Below are 22743 nucleotides of genomic sequence, written 5' to 3'. Positions count from 1 at the left end.
TTTGCTAGCGAGCTGATTCATGGGCCTGCCTCCCTGGTGCTCCCTGAGCAGCTCTCTGTCAATAACTGTTCTTTACAAGGTCCCTCGATTCGTTTTGAGGGTTGAAGACAAATTTTTAAAGAGGAGCACGGTGCCAGGGCCATTCCAGAGGGGCTGTTAACTTAATGTCCCGCCTCACTCCCGCCAAGCCTGCTCCCGCTTGAACTCTGCGAGGGTCAGGAGTTGACGCGTCCAGCAATTGCTTCTGAGTTCTCGCATTTGGACAGGGGGTGAGGGATGAAGAGAGAGAGACACAAATTACAGGACAGGGCAGCAGGCAGGGCTCTGGCTCCGTCCCGAGGTTTGCTGTGTGACTTTCGGCCGACTGCTCCTCCCCTCCGGGTCCTCGTCTCTCTGCCGCAAAAGCCTGGATGCCGGCAAACACCACCACGGTAGTATCCACTTTCCTCCTGGGCCGCCCGGTCTCCCAAGTTCATTTGGAAAGCGGTCTCTGCAGCTCCTGTCTCCTCCCCATCGTCCCCACTGGGACAAAGCAGTTGGCGGATCCTGCCCCTGAACACTGTTTGCACCCAGCTGTCTGTTCCTACTGCATAGTCAGCTCCTCATCCTTTCCCCTGCAGCATCCTCCTAACTGGTCCTCGAGCCCGGCCATCCTCCTTCCTTCACCCAGCCAGAGGGAAGGAGCTGAGCCTCAAGTCTAAGCCTGATTCCCGAGTCCATGTTGAAACTACCACATGCTCGCTGGTCTCTGTATCTTTGCATGTATTGTTTTCGTGTGTGTGTCTCTTCTATCACAAGGGACTCATATTCCAGGCATATGGAAAGCAGGTGCAAAGTCAGGGCAGCAAAGGAAAGTGCAGGGTGTAGAGTGTGTAGCCTCTGGGCCTTTGCACCGGCTACCTGCTTCCTGGAAGGTCCTTGTCCTTGTCCTCAGCAAACTCAGCTTAAGCAGGTCTTCTCCCCTCCTCCTGTGTGGCCCTTCAACCCAGGGCCAACCTCCATTATCAGCCCAGATGACAGATAGCAGCTGACCTGTCCATCTTCTGCATGGGGCCGGGGGCTCCTTGAGAGCAGTTTTGCCTCCCAGACTTCCCAGCAGGGCCCAGTGTGTGGCAGGAGCTTAATGTGTTGAATGAACAAATGGCTCCATGTTTCAAGTTTAACACCAGCAACCACCCCACCCTGCACACGCCCCCGGGATATTCTTCCTCGACTCACGTCTATGCCCTCCTCCACTCTCTAAGAACCCCAGGGGGTGACTTGGATCACATGATTTTCCACACTGATAAGGTGTAAGGCGGTAAAATATATGAGTCCCCAAACACGGGATAATTCGAAAGCCATTTACAGTTTGCGTTTGGATTTTAATTTGCTAGCAAACATGTGTTGGGCACTTGCCGATTCCAGGCATCACGTTAGGCACAAGGAGGTTGAGAAAGATGACTGAGACCCCCACGCCCCTCTAGGAGCATGTAGTCAGTGTGTCTTTGAATGGCAGGTGTCTGGTGTTCTGGGAACTCAAGAGCCTTCCTGCCAGGCCCCCGTGGGTCTGCCCTGGGCACAGCGTTCCAGCAGCTCCCTCCTTGCCCCTGAAGCTACACCTGTTCTTTGTTGCCAGACACATCTTGGGCAGAGCTGTGGATCGCTAGCTTCCTTTCAGAGCTTGCCTTCCCTGAACACTGAGACCTGGTTGTAGCAAAGTCCATTCATTGAGACCCTCTGTGTGCCGCTGCCTGTGCATGCCAGGAGCTGTGCAGAGAGCTTTCCATACACGATCTCATCTAGTCCTACAACCACCCCAGGGGCTGCATGACCAGGCGAGCAGATCCTGTGGAAGGCCGGGTTTCGTTCCTTGGTGGACAGCGAATGTTCTGGCAGGCGCCACTGCGACCCCAGTCCTGTCGCCGGCTGTTCCTGGGACAGATGCAGGTGGCTGTTGCTTTTCCTCTCCCAGGTGGTTGCTACAGCCACCTGTCCCTGGGCACTAGGGCTGGCCAGGCAGCCTTGCTCAGGCTCCTGCCCTCCTCAGGCCTGGAGCTCCTGTACCCCCTGGGTTGCTGCCCGTGCTGGGGAGTGGTCTCCAAGGGCCACGGGAGACCGTGTGCACACTCACAGGCCAAGTGTGCTGTGGGGTACCAGCCCACGACCCACTGGTGCAGAGGTGCACCTCACACGCCCTGCTCTCTCCTGCCTGGCTGTCTGACCTGGCAGCCCCTGGGCCTCTCCCATCAGCACCAAGAGGAGAAGGGAGGCATCCCTGAGACATGGCACTGGGGAGGGACCTCCTCTGACAGGTGGGCTGCAGGAAACAGGACCAACTCAGGTGGGCACACCAGCCCTCCCACCTCTCTCCTTATTCTCCTGTGTCCTCCCCACCCCCCAAGTCATTTTGCTACAGGCCCGGAAGCCTGGCCTTCCCTCCTCTGAGCCAGTCATGGCGGAGTCTTCGTAGGGGCACATTTCCAGGTCAGCGACTCCTCCAGCCAAGGATGTGGGCTTCCCACAGCACCAGAAGGTCTTAAGGGACCTGAATGGTGGGGGGAGGAAAGGCAGGACCCCAGCCTGGTCGGTCCAGCCGTTTCCGTCTCATGTCCCGTGGTGGGCCCGCCGTGTGTGTGTGTGCGTGTGTGTGTGTGCGTGTGTGTGTGCCAGCACACAAGGAAGAGACAGAGCCAGCCACCAGGTACTGTCTGTGCACGGGAGCTGTTGCCCCCACCTCCAGTCTGACCGCCTCCATTTATTTAAGAAAAATCTGACACAGTGGTGGGTAGAACCCCAGAGAAGAGTGGCTGTGGCCGGGGCAGGGGAGACACTTCGTCCACCCTCGAGTCCCTCACAGCACTCCCTGGTGCCCCCTGCCCCCCAGATTCTGTCGTGTGGGGCGGGGGTGGCTGCCCGCCCTGCTGCAGAGAGGGGAGGAGTGGTCGCAGAGCAAGGGGCGGCTAAGGCGCAGTAGTGTGGCCCCGCTGCGGGGAGGGGAGGCAGAGGCACCCAGGTGTCCCGCTCTGGGGTGTGGTTGGCTACAGCTGGATCCAGGACTCCTCCCCTGCAGGTCCCCGACCAAAGCCCTTGGGGCAGCGGAGGGAGTCCTGAGAACTCAGGAAGGCGCCTGGCTTGGCACCAGACCCCTCCGTAGAGTCAGCTCCCAGGTCTTGGGAGGCACCTGGAAGCCAGGAGATGCTACACCTGTCCCCCTACCTCCAGATATTTTGTCCACAGCAAGATCCTTGGCAGGGCAGGCAGCCGCCGCCTCCCCACCCTACAGGACAGAAATCCCTGAATATTGGTTTGAGAAAAGTCTTTGTGCAGCCTGTGACACAAGACCCCCCAGCATCCCCTGCATGGGGGGATGGCAGGGGACACGGGAGGCGGGGGCCGGAGCACAGTGTGGGCCCACCTCGCCCCAAGCTTGGCCTCCTTGCCTCACCCTGGGGGCAGGGGTTGCCTAAGACGGGAGGAGGTTTGGAAAGGGTAGAACAAGGCTGGGATCGCTTTCCTCCCTGCAAGCCACTGGAGGAAGAGCCCTCCACCCGCAGGGGGCAGAACAGGGTGACGGCGTGGGAGGCACCTGCCGGGCACTGAGCAAAGCGGTAGGGGCAGGGAGTATAAAATCAGTCAGCTGCCCCGCGTCAGTGTGGTCCGGGGGTCCCGGCTGCATCCCACCGAGAGCAGACCCGTGGAGGCATCCCTGCCACCCCGGATGGTGCCTCTAGGCAATCTCTTTGATTCTGCGCATGTAATTGTGCAGGTCCGGGGGTGGAGTGGGCCGCGTGGTGCCCGCCACATCCGGGCAGCCCCAACCCAGGTCCTCTTCCTCCTCCTCATCCTCTTCGCCAGCGGGCACCGAGTCATATGCCAGCTCCTCCGAGGGCAGCGTGGTGAAGGTGGTGAACTTGACCCGCTTGCGCTTGGAGGTGGGCGAGCTGGCGGGGTCCTCGGCCTGGTCCCGGGCCGAGCCTCCCGAGGAGCCGTCGCCCCGGCCATGCACCTGGCTCTGGACGCTGGTCTGGGAGCTGCCGCTGCTGTGGTGGTCGCTGTGGCAGCAGGCGGGCACGGTCTCCAGCGGGTTGCCGGTGGGTGGCGAGAGCTCCCCTTGCACCCGCAGCGGCTGCCCGTTGCCCAGGAACACCCAGTGGTGGGAGTGGTCCATGCTGGTCTGGCCCTCGGGCGGGATGCGCTTGTGCCGGTAGCGCAGCACAAAGACGATGCAGTTGATGAGGAAGACGAGGATGGCGAGGCAGAAGACGCCCAGCAGCGCGTACATGCCGATCTCCAGGTCGGTCAGCCCCCGTGGCATCTGAAGGAAGCCGGTGGGCAGCGGGAGGAAGTCTTCCGTGGGCGGCGCAGCCGGGCTGGCGGTGCCTGGGCCCGGAGCCTCTGGGCCGGGTGCCGCAGAGCCAGGCAGGCCGGCTCCCCGGGCCTCGTCCTCGCCCCCGCCAGGCCCTGGCTGGCTGGGGCCTGGGTAGTCGTAAGTGGGGTCCTCCTCGTCCCTTCCAAAGTGCACCCGCAGGCCCACGGGCGTCGTGGCCAGCACACTCTTGCGCTTGGTTTTCTGGCAGCTCTCAGCGATGGTTAGCTCGGCCCGGAGCAGCTCCCCCGCCCCCTCCGCCTCGGCCACCACCAGTGGGAAGGCCCGGTCCTGTGTCACGGTGGCCACATGCTCGTCCAAGCTGCTCACCAGCAGCCCGTAGTCCCGGGGGCTGTAGAGGGAGAGTGGGGCTGTGGTGCCATCGCTATAGGAGAGCCAGAGGCTCAGGAGGGCTTCCTGGAGGAGGAGGAGAAGAGGACAGGCGTCAGAAGGCCGGTTCAGCTGGCCTCCCTGCTAGATCCTGAGCTCTGTGAGGGCAGGGACCAAGCATCTCCGGCTCCTGCTGTATCCACAGCACTGGAACTGTGCCCGGCATGTGGCAGGCACTCAGGAACTATTGTTTGAGTGACAGTCACAGGTTGCGGGGAGGGTAAACAGCAGGCTACGGCATCCAGGCCTCATACTGCTCTCAGGATTTCCTCGCCCACTTCACCCCGTCCCCTTGATGAGTGGAAGGTAAGTTCTGCCTTGGGTCTACCTCAAGTCCTTTCTGCTGCAGGAATAGCCCCATATCTCCATGATCACCCCCATCAGAAAAGTGGCAATTGATTTATACACCCACTCCCAGCCTCCTCTGTGGCCAAAACCTGAGAACTGTCCTCCCTGCAGATGAGAGAGGGAAGCGATTGGGCCGGGGTCGTGGAGCAAGTCAGGGACAGAGGAATCCTGTGTCCTGACTCCTGGCTTGGGGCTCGATGCCCACCTCCTCACTTCCCAGGGCCCCCACCTGTCCCCTTTCCACCTTCGTCCTGTGGCCAGTGCCCATGGTGTGTGGGTGGAGCTCCAGAGACGGGTGAGGGTACTTCCTGGGGGGGGCAGAGGTGACAGCCCTCTGTGAATCCAGGAGGGAGACCTCAGCAGGAGCAAGTCTCGGGTCGCAAGTGCAGCAAGCACCACCTTGCCCAAACCCCCAGTGCAGAGGCTGGGGAGGGGCAGGTTTACGAGGCACAGAGGGCGGAGAGATCCTCCATTACCTAAAACCCTAATTTGGGGACTCGTGGTACAAGGGAAAGGCAGAGTCCCCAAGTTCTCCTTCCACACCCCAGACTCCCTGGCTGGTGGACCTGGCAGCCAGTTACCTGCTTGAGGAAGCTGAGGGTCTGCTGGGCGGCTGTGGTGGCCAGGATGGTGTGGCTGCTCCCAGGGCTGGGCCGCAGGGAGAGGGCCAGGCTGGCCACCACCTGGGCCTGCAGTTGTGTGATGCTGACCTTCTCCTCCGTCACCGTCAGCAGCGTCTCCCCGAGCACGTCCTCCGTCAGTGGGGACACTACCTGAGACAGAGCAGGGCGGGGGTGGGAGGGAGCCAGGAAAGCAGCTCCCCCCGCCCAAGATCCCCAGTCAGGGAGCAACCCCAGCACTGCTGGGAGAGGGGCCCAGAGGGGTGGGGCGGGCTGGGAGGCAGGACCCCTGAGCTCTGCCTTAGCTCTGCAGCCAGGAACCAGGGTCCCGAGGTCATGAGAGGGTCAGGCGGGAACACAGAGGAGGGAGGTGGGCTGACTGTAAGGCAAACAACAACCCCCATGCCAGGAAAAATAGCAAATCATGTGCAACCTCAATGTCAGGCAGACAAAAGGGAGTGGCGGGGACTGTGGCAAACGGGGGGACGCATGCTCCCGTGAAGGGGGCACTAGGGTGGGCTCCAGCTGATAGCTGCCAGGTGGGAATGCAGGCCCAGTGTTGCCAGGTTTATTTTTTGTAAAACCAGAAATCTAGATTTTTTTTAAAAATGAGAAGCCTTCCGCTTTTTAAATGCTTGATCAATTGTCTTATTAACATAAGCCAAATATGTCTGCAGGCAGATTCCAGCCCATGGGTCACTACTTAAAATTTCTTAGGTGAATGATTGCTATCCAGACACCCAATTGTCAGGGTAGAAATCGGTCAGGGAAGGTCTAAGTTCAGTTTCTAGATCCCCAAACTTGCCTTCCTGGCCTCTAGGGCTTGCTGACTTCCACTGTCCCCCTCTGCTGTCAGGGAGGTCTGCCTGAGTTCCCACAGCGGGGAGGCTAAGTTGATAAAGGCTGCTAAGGCTGGGAGTAAGAACCTTTATCACGATGAAGCTAAAAGGGCTTGGCCTTTGACGGTGGAATTTCAGACAGAGGGGCAGCGGGGGAAGAGTGTTCTGGGGGCCTGCTGGGGCTGCTCCCAGAGGCTGAGTTCTCCACCCACAGGTAAACAGGGCTCCTGACATTGCCCCTCTATGCTGAGATGGACGGAGCCCGTGCCTACCTTAAAGGGGGTGGTGCCCGGCTCCAGGCCCGCCAGCGTGCTGCTGTCCACCATGTGTGCCACTCGGGGGTCGCCCACCCGCATGAAGTCACTTACTAGGTCAGTGACCTCCACCAGCCAGTCGGGGCCCAGCATGGTGACCACCTGGTCGGTGCCCTCGGATGACGTCGTGTGGAACTGGGTGAAGACCTGCAGGGTGGCGTGCTGGTACTGCAGGGTGCAGCCGCGGCTTGCACTCTGCCGCCGTTCCTCCTCCTCTTCCTCCTCGTCCTCGCTCTCCCGGGCTGACCTGGGGTGGGGATGCGCCGGAGTCAGGGCTGGCCATATCGAAGGGTCGTCACCCTGGCTCCGACCTGCACAAGCCATGTCCCCGCACCCTTGCCCTGTTGGCTCCTCCCCGCTCCCTGTGAGTGGAAGCTCTGCAAACAGCAAGCCTCTCCTCTGGCTCATGCCTTCCATCTCTGAGTCTGGAGCCAGCAGTCCCAGCCTGTCCTCTCCTTGAGAGGCACCTCCTTGACCCTCCCTTGTCCCTCCTTGCCTCTGCTGGGCTTAACCCATGCCCGGGAATAGCTGGCATCAGATGCTAGCAGCAACTGCTGCCTCTTCTTCAGCACTGAGCATACGCCTGGCACCGTTCTAAGCTCTAAATGGGAGCAAAGGTGCCAGGGAAAAGACTGCCACGAAGCTCAGCTGAATTGTGTCCTGCAGTTGTGTGGAAAGCAGGACCGGTAAGGGATGAACTCGGATATTTAGCGGAGGAGTTTCCAAGCAAGGTGTGGAAAGTGCAGCCTGGTTTCCTCGTGCTGCTTTTAGCAAAATGTGAGAGGAGAGAGATAAATTAATACACTGTTAAGCAAAAAGGGAACCTGGACTTCATGATTTGGGAGATTCTCAGCCTATGCAAACTGTAAAAGATGCTAAAATCAGGAGATGCACAGCCTGAAGGTATGCTCTGGAGAGAAAGTCCAAATTTCTCTGTGGTTAGCACTTTGCTAGTGTTTTAGAAGGACCAAACAGCCAGAATATTCACCCATACAGAGAGCTCTGTTACCTGGGTCAACTAATTTAATCCTCACAACAGTCCTATGAGGTAGGCGTTATTGTGCCCATTTTACAGATGAGGAAACCGAGGCACAGAAAGGTTATGTGAGTAGTCCAAGTTCACACAGCTTGGACTATAGCAGAGTCAGGATTCAAACCAGGCTGTCTGGCTTCAGAGCTGACTACATCCTCGCTACTCAAAGTGGTGTCACCATCTCCCTGGAGCTGCTCGGAAATGTAGAGTCGCAGGATTTACCCCAGGCCCCCTCCGTCGAAGTCTGCATTTTAACCGGAGCCCCAGGTGACTCATGTGCGCATTACACAGTTCGAGCGGCTCTCGTCTGCACTACCTTGCTCTTCCAAATCTCTGCTCAGTTGAACTCAGCCCAAGTCTCCCTTGGCCGCCTGTTTCTCTCGCCACCTGCTTCTCTCTCCAACCCCGCCCCCCTCCCGCGCTGAGCCGCCCGCCACCGTCCCTGTCTCCTCTTCCCCGCTGGGCTTTCTCTCCAGCAGCTCCGCGCGGGTGAGTGGAGTGCAGTGAGAACACATGCATGTGCCCCGTAAGCGGGCTCTCAGGTGTGTGAGCCTGCACCCCCGCAAGGGTGCCTAGGCCTGAGTCACTGTGTGCCCATGCTCATGCGCTCACCAGCGTGCCCTTGGTGTGCCCAGGCTGGGGCACAGGTGTACAGGTGTGCGTGCTCCTGTGTTAGCGTGTCTGCTCCATTCTGTCTGCCTGATTGTTTTCTCATTCTGTCACCCCAACCAACTCTTTTCCACTTGTCCTTTAAGACTTAGCTTCAGAGTCGCTTCTTCCAGGAAGCCTGCCTTGACTTCTTCTGGAGGAAGAGGGGGTTCTCTGCTTGTGCCACTTGATTCCCTGCACACAGGGCTTACTGACACTCTGGGTTGTGTACATGGCTGTCTCCCCTGCTGGACGGAGAGCTTGGCTGGGTCAGGCACTGGCCACACTTACCCAACCTCTTAAATATCCACCAGCGCCTGGCACACAGTAGCTGCTCAGTGAAAGTTTGTTGACTGCATAACTGACCTACAGACTGTATATCCCTAGGGCCTTATACACATATGCAGATCAGACAGTGTGCCTAGACGGTGTCCACTGGTGAGTGTCCCGAGTGTGTGCTGTGTGGGAGGGACTGTACCTCCGGTCGGGGAGGATAGGTACCCTCCAGCCCTTCACTTGGCTGAGGCGGGCATCTGAGAGCTCAATGTGCAAGGGCAGCTTGGGGACCCAGACTGTCATTTCCAGGGGGGCATTGAGGACGTCGTAGCGGAAGGTGACCCTGGCGTTCATGGACCCTCGCGACTCCTTTCCACTCACAAACACGTAGTCGCAGCTGCTGGATACCTGGAGAAAGGGAGGGACAGTTGGCATGTCTGGCCCTACAGGTCTTCCTGCGGGCAGTGCACAGGAGTCCCGGGAGGCTGAGGGGGCAGAGGCCAGGTGGGAGAAGTGCCGGCCCCATCCCAGCTTCTGCTCTTTCTCCAGAGATCACTCCTTGGTGCCCACTGCGGGAGGTTCTGCTCCTTGGTAAGGAGCCAAAGTACAAATATTTTTATAAGGGCTCTTTCTGACTGGTCAGAGCCACACCTTGGAACTTGAAACCTTGTTCCATGGTTGGAACCAGGTGTCTGGCAGGCGGAGCCCTCCATAGTACAGAGGAGGACATGGGTGGCTGGACTGGGCTGGCAGGAAGTCGTGGTGGAGGGGCTGGGGTGGGGGCAGACCCATGCCTCTGCCACGGCCCTCTGGCTCGGCTGCCCAGAGAGAACGGGCAGCTGCTCTAGGTAGGTGTGGAAGGGAGGGGATGGGAGAGGAAAGCTCAGGACCAGAGAAGCCCAAGCACAGAGGGTGGATGGCTGCCACCAACGGATGTGGCTTTTGTAAATGCATGCCCACCTGGATACCAACTTGCATTCCCAGAGGCTCCCTGCTGAGTGTTGCTTGGTGGACACCTGTGCCCATTCACACAGGTGTCACTGCCAGTACTTCAGGACAAATGCAGGTGGGTGTGTGTTACACGTGCCCACGCACACACCTGGCACACACCCCGGAGGGGGTCAGATGTGTTCCTAGATGAGGGGAGTACCCTGAAGGCTCTGCAGGGGAGTGGGAGGGGCCGGGACTGTGGCTTGTCCCTGGAGATGAGCCCTTGGACCATCCCAAACCCTGCCAGCTCCCTTCATCGCCTCGGAGTAGTGGGTGGAGGGACGTGGGGACAGCAGCCCTGCCAGAAATGCTCAGTTCCCACTTCGGAGAGCAGAGAATTCCATCTGCAGGCCCACAAATTCCATTTAGAATGTGGCAAACTCCATAAAGAACCTGACTGTATTTCATCGGAATGTGTAACCATTTAGAAGCTTCACTAACTCCCTTTGGTATCTGAGCCATCGTGACTTCGCTCTGGTCTGCACTGGGGCTGGGGCGGGGGAGTCTGCATGGCAGAGAAGGTGCTGAGTGACACCTTTGGGAGCAGGTGGGAGCAAGCCTGTTTCCTCCCGTTCCTGCCACCAGCAGTGACGAGCCCCACCGGCCTTGGTGCGGCTCCTCTGAAGGAGGTGACGGGGTGTACCGGGCCATCTGCTCTGGCTCCTTCGAGGGCCTCCCTCCCGGATCAGGGATGGGTGAGGTGGTCCCCAGGCCCCCCAGACCCAGAGGGACCCAGAGGCAGGGCATGGAGGGCGGTGGGTGCGGGATCCCGAGTGAGCAGGAGGTCACCTGCATCCCCCTGTCCCTGCTCTCCTTCAAGCTGCGTTGTTGACACGAACAGGAAACAAATCCAGCTGTCCCATCAGCCGACTGTGGCACCTGCTGGAGGCTGGCACAGCAGCTGGTTTGCCCACCCTACAGGTACCAGGACATCTTCTTCACTGCCCACTCTACTTCCTCCTTCCCCAGTTGCCTCTGACCACTGTCCAAAGCCAGGCAAAGAACAAACCTGCAGCCCTCCTGGGGAGGTGGCCAAGTGGCCATCTGAGTCACACGAATGTCCTGTGTGCTGGGCTGTGGAGGACCCGGGGCCAGATCGGCTCCTGGGTGGGAGCTCAAGGGCAGGGAGTTGGTGGCTGGGAGGGGCCTGCGGGAGCTGGAGGGGCTGGGTCGCGTGTGCCAGGAACGTGGCCGCCAGCGTACAACCTGCACTCCGGGCCTGACTCGCATGCTTCTTGGGGCTCCCTCCCTGGCCCCATCTCCTTCATCTGACCTCCAGCACCCGGGGTCAGGCCAGGTCTTTGAGGGGTCCGCTCCCCCCACCTGCCCCCTGTTGCCTTGCCCCGCGTCTGTCGCACACCAGGGCTCAACAGTGACTTGCTGGGTCAGGTTCAAGTTGCCGACACTGCCTTTGCCTCTCTGGCCTGGCAGGGGTCTGTTCCCTGTTCCTACAGGAAGCCTCCAGGACCGAAGCAGGACCAGGGGCGGGGAGTGGGAGCACCGTGGGAGTCGTGGGGGTCGAGAGACTTGGGAACGAACGTTTCAGAGAGGCATGGAAAAGCTTGGGAGGAGGAAAGCCCAGGCTGCGGGAGGAAAGGGAGGGGCCGCCGCTGCAGCAGTGGGTGGCCCGGCAGGGGAGGTGAGCGTCCATCTCAAAGGACCAGTAAGAGGGAGCCGCCTGGACTCTGGTGTGAGGTTCCGCGTCCCTGAAGGCCTGAGGCCTTCTTCCCCCGGGCCCCCACCTCCAGGAAGCCTACCTTAATGATGTCCTCGTTGTCAGACTCGCATTCCACGAGGGTGGAGACATCTAGGACCAGGCCAGTCACCTCAATGGCAATGACCTTGACGGGGATGGCCACTGTCCGGCCAGTCAGGATGGCTGTGTTGATGATCTCTGTGTCCTACAGGAAGGGAAGGGCGAGGGGGCTTTGCCTGTGGTTCCCTTCTCTCCTGGGGCGCGCTAGCCAAGGCCCTGGCTCCCGGCTGCTCCCACTCCTCAGACGCACGTCCTTCCCCTGGGCACGCTCGCACACGCCCAGCCTTCCCAGTCTGCTCACCCGGCCTTCGGCAGGAGCCCAGGGCCCACCTCGCTCTGCTGCCAGGACACAGCCCTTCCCCGGGGCCTGCCATCTCCTCTCAAACAGCTCGCGTGCTCCCTGGGACTCACACAGTAACGCCCCACAGTCACCTGGCTGTTTAACGTGCCCTAGGCTTGTCTCATGTCCCCCTGGCTGGTCCCAGACAATCATTCCAGCCTTACCAGCCCACTACACTCTTTCTAAATCCATTGCCCCTTTGAACGGACTGCTCCCATTCCCACCACGGCACCTTTGTGCACATGACCCCCTGCCCAGGCTACTCCCCTCATCTCTGAGAGCCCTTCCTCCCACGTCACCTTCAAGGCTCAATTGCATGGCCAGCTCGCCCGGCAAACTTCCCAAGTGGCCGTCCGTGGTGACTTCTCCCACCTCTGCCCCCCTCAGCAACCACTGTCCTCCTGGCACCAGGCACGGAGCACCGCCTGCCTCCCGTGACTGCGCACGTGCACCCCTGGGCGCAGGAGCCAGTCTCGCGCGCGCGCGCACACACACACACACACCCTCTGCACGTACTCTCGGTTGTGCACATTCCTGCCACGCGCCTGCACGCATAGGCATAGGCACCCACTGGCCCAGTCACCTGCCCACTCACCATGGCCAGGGGCAGGATGGCCTGCACGTCCCGCTGAATGACCGTCAGCTCGGTGACCGCCCGCTCCAGGTCGGGCAGGGCGCCATGGCCGCGGTAGTCGATGTGCCACATGATCCTCCGCTTGACTGACTGGCTGGTGAAGTTCTCCATCTCAAAGTCCAGCTGCAGGATCTCCAGGGGGCCCTGGCCCTCCCTGCCAGGGTTGGGGAAGGAAGGAGAGCAGTGGACCAAGGGCTGGGAGCAGCCCGAAAGCTCAGAAGCCCTCAGTGGGGACGCCACCCCTCCTTGGCCACTACCCACTGGGACCCTCTGAGCCTCCTCCAGCCCATCTGAGGTGCCCCAGGCCCAGGATCCTGCCGAGGGGCCCAGACCCCACAGTCCCCATCAGCCAAGTCCCAGCCCTCTGTAAGTCCAGCCTCCTGCCTCAAGGATTCCCCCACCGCTGCCCCAACAGGTGGCTGCCCCGAAAAGAGGTGGTAGATTCACCACCGCAGGCTCACCAGGGGGGCAGGGGCGTGCCCTGAGCCCAGGCCACGTCCACGGTGGCAGTCGAGTGCTTCGCCCCAGTCAGCAGCTCCGAGGTCACATGCCACTGGCCGCTCCGTGACTTGGTGCCTAGAAGGGTCACGCCCTTCTTGGCCTTCACCCTGAGACAAAGTGGGAGGAAGAAGAGGGAGGGGGTCAGGCTAGGGCCCAAAGGCTACCCGCCTGGCCACCACCCCTAGGCTGGGGTTATGGGCGGAGCAGATGAGCTAAGTTCCCTGAGTCCCAGACTCAGTGTTTGAGACTGGGGAAATCTGGCACTGTGGCTGAAACCTCTGGCCCTCAGCGGAAGCTGCAACCCCTTCTACCATATCCCTGCCAAGACTTTGCCTGACCTCTGCTTGCATACCTCAGTGACAGGGGACTCATTACTTCGGCACACATCACAGTCCTTTTTCAGGAAGCCCATCTTCCCTCTACGTAGCTGAAATATAACAGCCATGGGTGCTGCTGGGGTGAGAGAGAATAGCTCTCCTCCATCTTAGCTGTTACAGTTCTTCAGAAAACCGGACAGGCATGTAGCTGTTTTCTGACTCTTTTCTCTAGGTTCTCCAATTGTTTTTTGCCATAGTTTCAAATCACTTCAGAGCCTAGCCACCCTCCTCTGGAAAACTATGAACGCACAAGGTGTACTGTCCTATACTAAATACAACATGTCAGCTGCACTGAATTATAATGAACACTAACTAATGCAGGATGATTATCACCTCCCTAATTCTACATGCTCTACTCCTATTAATGCAGCCCAGGATCTCTGATGACTGATTTAACTGATATCCGCATTCAGGTATCAAACACTAAATCAGGTATGGCCCTGTCCAAGAATATTTGAACTTTAAGGTAGTACGGTCAGGAAAGAGGCAATATTTAAAGAAGCTGGAGGCTACTGGTGATGTTTCAGGTCCCATGCGTAGTGCTTGGGGGTGCATTTTGGTGGAGCCTTTATTATGTCCTCAGAATCACCCAACATGACTCAAACCGTGGATTCCCACTGTGAAGTATCATTATGTTTTGTGGGGATGCGATACAGTTTAAGGCATTTTTGAATTCATGCACGGTGTCCTTCTCAAGGTACAGGAAGAGCTGGGACCCCTGAAAATTTTTCTCCCAACTCTAGGATTGGGGAAGAGGTCCCAACACACATACACACACACACACACACACATACACACTCCTCTTCATCTTTTGGCTCCCAGCTAGGAGGCCAATCTCTGGTCTGATCTCCATGTGGCCTTGGTCTCCTCATCTATGAAATGGGAGAGTTGCACCAGCTTATGTCTCAGGGCCCTTCCAGCCGGGGACACCCACGCTTGCAACAAGTGCTATTTCCTCTTTACTGTGATGCCATTTCAATGGGATCCGGAATTAAGGGCAGCCATGTTTGTTGCCATTAGACAGATAAGCACACCAAGCTCAAATAAGCGAGGTGTCTTCCTGAGCGTGCTCAAGTGATAAATGGAAGAGCTGGGGTTAGGATGCCCGGCAGGGATCCCGCCGGCAGGAACCCGCCATGGGTCAGGCATGTGCTTGATCTTGGAAGGTAAGCCAGCCCCCACCGGTAACCCCCTACCTGAGTGTGAAATGCTCCAGGCTGGGGCTGGAGGGCGAGGAGGAGTTGGGGGCCAGGTACAGGAGGATGCTGAGCACCTCCCCGGGCTTGAGGGGCCGGTCGGGCAGGCGGATCATCAGGTTGCTGTCCAGCCTGTGCTCCTGCAGGGTCCTCCTGGGGGGCGGGCGGAACAGACTGATGCTCCCGATGCGCAGGAGGGGGTGCTGCGTGGGGCTCTCCGCCCGGGCCCCCGCGCCGGGCCCGGCCCCGCGACGGGAGCCCCCGCAGCCCCCCGACGCATCCGGGGCGTGGAGGGTGTAGTAGAGCTCCGCCTGCTGGCTCTCCCCCGCCGCCTCGGGCTCCAGCCCGTCCGGAGACTTGCGGCGGGCCGTGGGCGGGGCGGCCGGGGCCGGGGGCCCAAACCAGGCCAGGGGCAGCTCGGCCCGCACGAGACACGTGGCCAGGCCCCCGCTGAGGCGGCAGGAGCTCTTGACCTCCCGCGCATCGCGGAAGGCGTGCAGGCGGACGCAGGGCAGCCGCTCGGTGACGCCGAAGTCGTCCCAGTCCCGGCCGGCCACGTAGAACAGCACCTGGGCCACGGGCTGCGAGGCGGGCACGCGGGCGCGCACGATGAAGGCCCGCACCTTCCAGTTGACCGTCAGGCGCTCGGGGATGTCCAGGGTGCTGGACGGCTGCAGGAGCTCCCGCGCCACCACCTGGCTGGTGCTGAAGGGCCCCAGGGAGACGTTGAGGACGGGCAGCTCCTTGGTCTGGAACACCACGAAGGGCTCGGAGCGCTGCAGGGAGCCGTTGGTGGCCGCAGGTGACGGGGTCCGCGCCTCCCGCAGGAAAAAGGCCAGCCTCGTGTGCGACAGGCGGTAGCTGACCGGCAGCACGGGGCTGGCCTGCAGCCCGGGTGGGCTGGGGCTGGCCGGGTGGGAGCGGCCGGAGGCTGGGGACAGACAGAGGAAAGAGGAGGCCCAGAGTGGTGAGGAGAGGCTGCGCCGGGACCCCAGGGCGCCCCAGCCTCCACTCCTCCCCCCCGCAAAGAGGGCCGCCCACCCCGCAAGCTGGGACAGGCTCAGCGTGGCTCTCTGTCCTTGGGTGGGTTGCCCGGGCTCCAAGCCTGGCACCACCTTTGCTGGTGTGTTAAGTACCCTCTCGCCACAGCTTCATTTCTTTGTGACACAGGGGTAAAGCTGAGCCCATTGCAAAGCCTTGTGAAGCTTTAGCGAGGTTTTATTCCCCGGTGTCCTCACCTGTAAAATGAGTACAAAAATGGTTTGTGCCTCAAAGGGCCATTGTGAGGACTTTCAAAGCGGTGTGCACAAAGGCCTGAGAGTGGGCTCTGCTGCTGGGAAGAGTTAGCTCTCACTCTGATCCCCGCACCCCGGCACGGCGTGCGGTGCTGGACAAGCGTCAGCTCCTTTGATCCTCGGATCAATCCTGTGCTATGATCTCCATCGACTCAGCCAGTTTTCTATCAATAACTTCCTTTTTGAGTGCCTAGTGTCGCATCTTACAGATAGAGGAACTGAGGTGCAGGACACTTGAGTAACTTACCCAAGTCACATGGGCAAAGGGGGGCCAGCATCTGGATTCAAACCCAGGGCCACCTGGCTCTCAACCCAAGCCCTTTACTACCGCACCAGCTGTCTCTCCTCCTGCTCCCTCTCGCCACATGCTGTATAAACAGGAAATTTATCCTCAGTTTGCCAAACCTAAATATTGGCCTCCTCCTTCCTCTGGGATCCCCCCACCCACAACCCGCCCAGGAAGCTGCCCAGTTCTAGCAACTCTATCTCTGGCTGTCCCCTGTTCACCATCCCCAGGCCCCTGCCCCAGTTCTTTTTTGAGACAGTCTCACTCTTATTGCCCAGGTTGCTGACTCTGGTATCAGCCTAGCTCACAGCAACTCAAACTCCTGGGCTCAAGCGATTCTCCTGTCTCAGCCTTCTGAGTAGCTGGGACTACAGGTGAGCACCACCAGGCCCGGCTAATTTTTTTCTATTTTTAGTAGTTCTGGGCTCGTTTTTCTATTTTTAGTAGAGATGGGATCTTGCTCTTGCTCAGGCTGGTCTTGAACTCAAGCAATCCTTCCGCCTCGGCCTCCCAGAGTGCTAGGATTACAGGCGTGAGCCACTGCGTCTGGCCACCCAGTTCTGGCCTCACTCCCGTCACTGTGACAACCTAACATGGGCCAACGGGGTCTCTCCTCACCCCGTCTCTGGCATTCCCCTCCCCCACATTGCAGCCAGAATAGTCTTTCTCCTGGACCAAAATCAGACCTTGTTGCCCCCCACCCCCAGCTTAATACTTGTTGGACGCTATCAAGGAAGAGGAAGGGCCCATGGCGAAGGTTTGAGGTTTAAGATCCTATTTGGATCTTCCATGAACCTCTCTGAGTCACGCTCCTCAACTTGAAAATCGGATGCTAATAATACTAATGCAGATCTCGCAGGATGCGCGGCTGCCCTTTGTTTTGTTTTTGAGAATCACATAGGAAAGCACTCTACAAGTTGTGCAACACCATGCAGGTGTGTGTAAATGTGGCTAAAGACCCTCTCCCTAAAATCCAAATTCCCTTTGCACCTGAGTGTGGCACTCAGGGCCAGGTTTTTTTGCCCCTAGTACTCCCCGTCCCAGTCCCCTGCTGGCAGTGTCAATGGACAGTTCACTGTCACCGTGCTCACTGATGCTGCCCTATCTCCCCTCCTTCGCTCACGCCGCACCCTCTGCATGGAAATCTCTCCTTTCCCATCTGCACACATCCAAGTCTGGACCTTCCTCCACCGTCTAGCTCCCTCACCACCTCTTCCATGAAGCCCTCCAAGATGTGCCCTCAACTCCTCAGAATGTCCTCAGAGCTCTGTCCTTCTCTGAGGGCACCGCCCATCCTGCCTAGTGTGTGCGTCAGTTATCTGCAAGTTATCTAGCTTGCATCGAGCAAGCTGTCCGCAAATCCCAGCCAGTCCGCACTGGGTGATTTGCACAGGCCTCTGTCCCAAAGAAGAGACTCCTACTCAGTACCAGACGTTATTGGAAGTTTATGTGTATTTATCATTTTGCTATTGTCAATTAAACTTGACAGTTTCGCAAACTTTCATACCCAATTCCTCACAAAAGCAGGGAACTAAAAATTACCTGCTCTTGAGGCTCTGGTGTCTATATCCTATTTTTTTTTTTTTTAAGTCTGCAGTTTAATTTAAAAAAAAATGAGGTGACTGGCTTGAGGCACGACAGAGGCCCTTGGGGCCAGCTGTTTTAAGAGGCATGGTACCTGCTGAGCAGCCCTTAGGAGCAGCCGTGGAAACTGCTGGCAAGAGCTGATGGTGGGTGGAGCTGCGCGGGAGAGTCCGAGATGAGGACAGAGGACGTTTGCTGCGACAGGGAGAGCCTTCCTGGCTGGTGCCTGGAATCGCTGCCCCACGGGTACCCCTGGGGTCTCTGAGAATGTGTCCCTGCAGCCTGGGGGGGCGCTGGCCCCAAGGTTTGCAGGTGGGAACTCAGGTTAATGGCCCGAGCCAGGGACAGCAGTGAACCAATTGCCTTAGAAGCAGCAGGAAGCTGGCAGAAGGAAGCTTTGGGACTCAAGGTCAAGGCCCCTCCCAGCCACAGGACTCAACCGGCAAGTTGCTTCCCACTTTGAGCCTGCTCCCACCTCCAAATTCAAGGTGGTGACATCAGCCCCACCCACCTCATGGGGACATTGAGAGGAGGACATGCTCTGTGAGCCACAGAGCAGCCCAGGGCAGGGATAGGGAGTCCAGGGCCCGTGGGAGCGGGGGCTGAGATGGGGAGGGGCCCTGTGCTTGTCCCTCTGGGCTCAGAGAAGGGCAGCTGTGATCAGTGAGCTGTAAGTGCTCACTGTGCTGGCCAGGGGGACAGGGTGGGGGACATGGAAGGTCAGCACACTGACCCGGCTCTCGTTATCCATCCCCAGGAGACCCCAGAGCTGCTAAGTGGCACTTAGTCCCCTTTGCCCCTCTCACTGTTCCAACTTCATCACTGACCATCTGGACCCCTTGGAGGCACAGTGGGGGCAGAGGCCACCAGATGGGCACCAGACTCAGAGGGTGTGAAGGAGGGGTTAGGGAGGCATAATTGCGTGCCCTCGCCCCTGGGCTAAGGAGCTGGTCTGGCAAAACCAAGACCCTGGACCATCCAAACCACCCTTGCTGTTGTTTGCACATGCTGAGAGAGTGTTTCTGCCTCAGGGCCTTTGCATTTATGGTTCCTTCTGCCCGAAATTTTCTCCCCTTGATACTCACATGTTTCTCTCCCCATTTCTCTGCTTGATCGCTCCCCCCACCCCATTCTTTGATCAGGAACATCCACCCTGATCATTCCATCTAAAGTAGCACTGGCCCCTACCCAAGCTCTCTCCATCCCTTTTCCTGTTTTGTTTCCTTCATCACACTCATCGCCACCCAGCTGTACGTTCTATGCACGCACCCGTGGTTTCTGCCCACTAGAAATTAAGCTCCGTGGGGCACAGATATTGCTTTGCTCCCTGCTCCATTCCAGTGCTCAGAACATGGCCCGGCACACGGTAAGCCGTCTACACATTTTTGTGGAAAGGATGAAAATCTCTGCGTGAGCTGTCTGACACTGACTGCGATGTCGTGGAGGTAATGAGCTCCTCATTCAGGGAGGCATCCAAGAGGAGACTGGGCAGCCCCTGGCGGGGAGAGTCTTGGCCCTGGGTGTGGGGGCTCTGGACACTTTCGAAGTTTCCAGATAAGGAAATTTTGCAGATAAGGCAACAGGTGACATTGAGGAAGGGCAGCTAGAAGGCTGACCTTACGGCATCACAACTTTCAGCTTTAAGTCGCTGTGACCCACGGTACCTCCCACCCATCACCACCATGAGTCACTCTATCTCCTCTGTGGCAGAGCAGGGTGGGGTCCCTGAGACCCCAGCACTGATCTCTGCTCTCCCACTCGCTTATGCTGGAGACCACAGGACTCTGCCTGACTCCCTGGGCCTCAGCTTCCCCTGGGAGGTGAGGGAGGCCCCAGAAGCCTTCTGCTGTGGCCGGGGAGTGGGGAGGCCAGACTGCTGGGTCGGCAGGTCCCTGAGTCAAGTGTTTAAACACCAATGTGTGCCTGAGTGTGTGCACACGTGTGTGTGCACTAACACACACACACTGGCCTGCATCTTGGCACACAGCTCTGACCTCCAGACATCATGCAGCATGGTATGGGCTGGGGGAGCATATGCTGCTAGAAGGTTCCTTGAAGGAAGACAGATGGGGTAAGGGTGTGTGTGTTGCGGGGGTGATCAACACAGAGACCAAGGTCAGGCCAGGTCCGGAGGTCGGGGAGAGGTGCTTCAGAGGTGACAGGTGTCATGTCCTGCAGACTGACCTGGGAGCGGACACACACACACACACACACAGAGCAGGCACACGCCTGCCCCTGCACCCCACGGCAGGCTGCTCACTCTGCTCCCCAGGCTGCAGGCCCTGCCTTCTGCACTTCTGTTTTGTCCCCAGCTCACCCTGCACACCGGACTCAGTCCTGCCTCCCTGCTGATGGCCGCGCTCTGCGTCAGGAAGCATTTGGATCTGGCCCCGGGACCTCTCCCTCTTGCCCATCCCTGATAGAAGGGGCTTCTCCGTGTCTTCTCTGGCGCAGGATGGGGTGTCATGGGCTAAACTGTGCCCTTCCCATTCATACGCTGAAGTCCTAACCCCTGGTATCTCAGAACGTGCCAGTACGTGGACACAGGATTGTGAAAGAGGTAATTAAGTCAACATGAAGCTGTGAGGGTGGACCCTAACCCCACGTGACCAGTGTCCTTATAAGAAGAAGAGACGAGGACACAAATGCACAGAGGGGAGATGATGTGAAGACGTAGAAGACGGCCGTCCACAAGCCAGGATGCGAGTCCTCACCAGAAACCAACCCTCCCGACACCTCGATCTCAGACTTCCAGCCTCCACAGCCGTGAGAAAGTAAATTTCTGTTGTTTAAGCCTCCCAGCCTGTGGTACTTTGTTATGGCAGCCCTAGCACACTAATACATGGGGATTGGCTATTTGTATGCCTCGCAGCCTCCGTTTCCCCAGTGAGATGTGGAGACACCATGCGGAGGGAGGAAGACAGGCTAGCTCATCCAGGTTTTGTCCGTGGGGATGATGGCGACCGAGGTGTTCTCAGCATCCCCGGCCCCTGCCAAACTGTGCCTAGCAAGGGACCCCTCCCACATGAGCTGGGCCAGCTCCGTCCTCCACACAACCAAAAGAGGCAAAGGAATAAACAGAGGCTTCAGCCCCAGAGAAGGGTATCGGCCCAGCAGGACTTGAGAGAAGACTTGCACATGGGGCAGGGTGTGGGTCCTTCCATGCCCTGCCCAGGCATCACCTCCTCCCTGAAGCCTTCCCTGATGACACCCCAGGTGGACAGCTCCTCTTCCTCTCTGCTACTGCTTTGCTCCGGCCAGCTCTAGCTCTGATGGATCAGGAGCCTGGCCCTGGTGCCGGCAAGATGCACGTGATTGAGAAACTGTCTCAGTCGCATCTATGATTGTTCCACTGGGGCCATGGGCTCGTGTGCTCCTGTGCCTGTGCGGAGGCCTCTAGGGCCACCTCCACCACCAGAAGGCACATCCTTGTTGTGTCACACCTTTGCCTTTCCAGCTGGACTGGGGTATGGCTGGACATTGGGGTGGGACCAGCTTTGCATAGTTCAAGGCGTGGCACACAGTGGGTGCTTAACAACTGCCAATTCCTCCCCTTTGTGAGTCTGGGGTGCCTGCTCAGGGCCAGTGGCTGGACAGAGCCCTCTCCCTCTTCATCTCAGGTTTGCCCTAGGCGTCTGGGAGCATGGCAGGGGCCCTCTGGCCACCCACAGACAACCTTCTCCCCAGACGCAGAGGCCATCCCCCCTCCACTGAATGCATAAATGAATTTTACTTCATGGAGGCTGGGGGGCCAGGCGGACCGGGAATAGGGGCGCCTCTGGCCATCTCCTTGTTTCTAATCAAGATCATATGCCTCCTGCTTCTATCTCTTAATTGTCTCCAAATTAAAACTAATCGCTTGCAAATCGGAAAAAAAAAATTGTCATTAGCTTTGGTGAGTTTGAGGCTGAGGGACACAGCGGGTGTGCCAGCAGGGCTCAAGGGCACTGTGCTGTGCTGGGAGAGGGCCTGGCCCGCTCACCTGTGTGTGAGCACGTGGGCACATGCATGCAAGCCACGCCAGATGTCAGTGTTTGGGATCCTTGAGCACTTGCTCCTGAACTTGCCTGAATAGACAAATCAGCCGGAGCAAACAAAACGACAGCAAACGAGGCCTGGGGACAGACCCAGGCTTGTACAGGCAGAATTCCCAGGGGAGAGACCTGGTGATCTGTGTGTTTAGCAAGCATCCCAGGCATTGTTATCATGACGGAAGTTTGGAAAACAGCGCTAAGTAGGAAGGAAGGGTTGGTGAGGATGCTGGTTTATGTGACTCACACACTGTCATTTTGGTGATGCTGACAGTTAATGACAAGTATCCAGAGTCTAAAACAGTACCTGGCCCGTATAGATGCCAAATAAGTCTTTTTGTCAAATCTACAAATGAATGAACGAATGAATGAGAGGGAGCGAGAGCCATGATCAGTGCAGGTGATGAGGATCCGAGGGGCCATGTGGCCCGTGATCAAGAGGCTGGGGATGGCCTATGCCCAGTGACCCCTCCCCAACCCACACCTCGAGGACCACAGGAGTGGTGTGACCTAAGAGGGTGGGAGGGATTGGCCCTGGGGAAACACCCACGACACAGCAGAGCCGCAGTGGAGGAAGCTGAGGCCAGGGGTGCCTAGAAGGCCCCGGACTGGGACGAGAGATGCCCGGGTTCCGGTCCTGCTCTTCCTTGGTTGATTGGTGGGTCTTACCTAGCATGTCATTTCTGCTCTCTGGGGCCCTATTTCTCCACATGCAAGTGGGGAATTATTAACCAACGATACCAAATATTTACTCTAGAGCAGAGTGCTGCAGTGGGAAAAACCTGGGTCTTGAGAAAGATTTCTGATTTTTTTAAAAGTTAGTGATACCTGGTGTTACCAACAGTTTAAAGAAATGGGCATTCACCTGCTTCACTGTTGGAGGGTCAACCAAGCAAGCTTTCTAGAAAGCAATTGCAAAACATGTTTAAAGGCCATA

The 22743-nt window shown here is 58.4% G+C and overlaps 1 protein-coding gene across 2 annotated transcripts in view; it reads right to left on the bottom strand.

The window, feature by feature from the left end:
* Nucleotides 1-2684: 2684 nt before the first annotated feature.
* TMEM132E (transmembrane protein 132E) overlaps nucleotides 2685-22743 on the bottom strand; it is a 54154-nt gene continuing 34095 nt past the window's right edge. The window contains exons 2-10 of one of the 2 annotated variants that reach the window (XM_012648279.1): nucleotides 15084-15541; nucleotides 14611-14813; nucleotides 12998-13144; nucleotides 12498-12690; nucleotides 11564-11707; nucleotides 9019-9224; nucleotides 6818-7106; nucleotides 5668-5859; nucleotides 2685-4765 (exon numbers count right to left, since the gene is read on the bottom strand). In XM_012648279.1, the coding sequence (XP_012503733.1) occupies nucleotides 3710-4765; nucleotides 5668-5859; nucleotides 6818-7106; nucleotides 9019-9224; nucleotides 11564-11707; nucleotides 12498-12690; nucleotides 12998-13144; nucleotides 14611-14813; nucleotides 15084-15541 (2888 nt within the window). In that variant the 3' untranslated portion in view covers nucleotides 2685-3709. Of the gene's footprint in view, nucleotides 4766-5667; nucleotides 5860-6817; nucleotides 7107-9018; nucleotides 9225-11563; nucleotides 11708-12497; nucleotides 12691-12997; nucleotides 13145-14610; nucleotides 15542-22743 lie in introns of both variants that reach the window. The other variant, XM_012648278.1, reaches the window with a different exon arrangement.

Source organism: Propithecus coquereli, unplaced genomic scaffold (assembly GCF_000956105.1).
Source record: "Propithecus coquereli isolate 6110/MARCELLA unplaced genomic scaffold, Pcoq_1.0 Scaffold281, whole genome shotgun sequence".
Classification (NCBI taxonomy): domain Eukaryota; kingdom Metazoa; phylum Chordata; class Mammalia; order Primates; family Indriidae; genus Propithecus; species Propithecus coquereli.
This window is presented reverse-complemented; position numbering and strand designations above follow the sequence as displayed.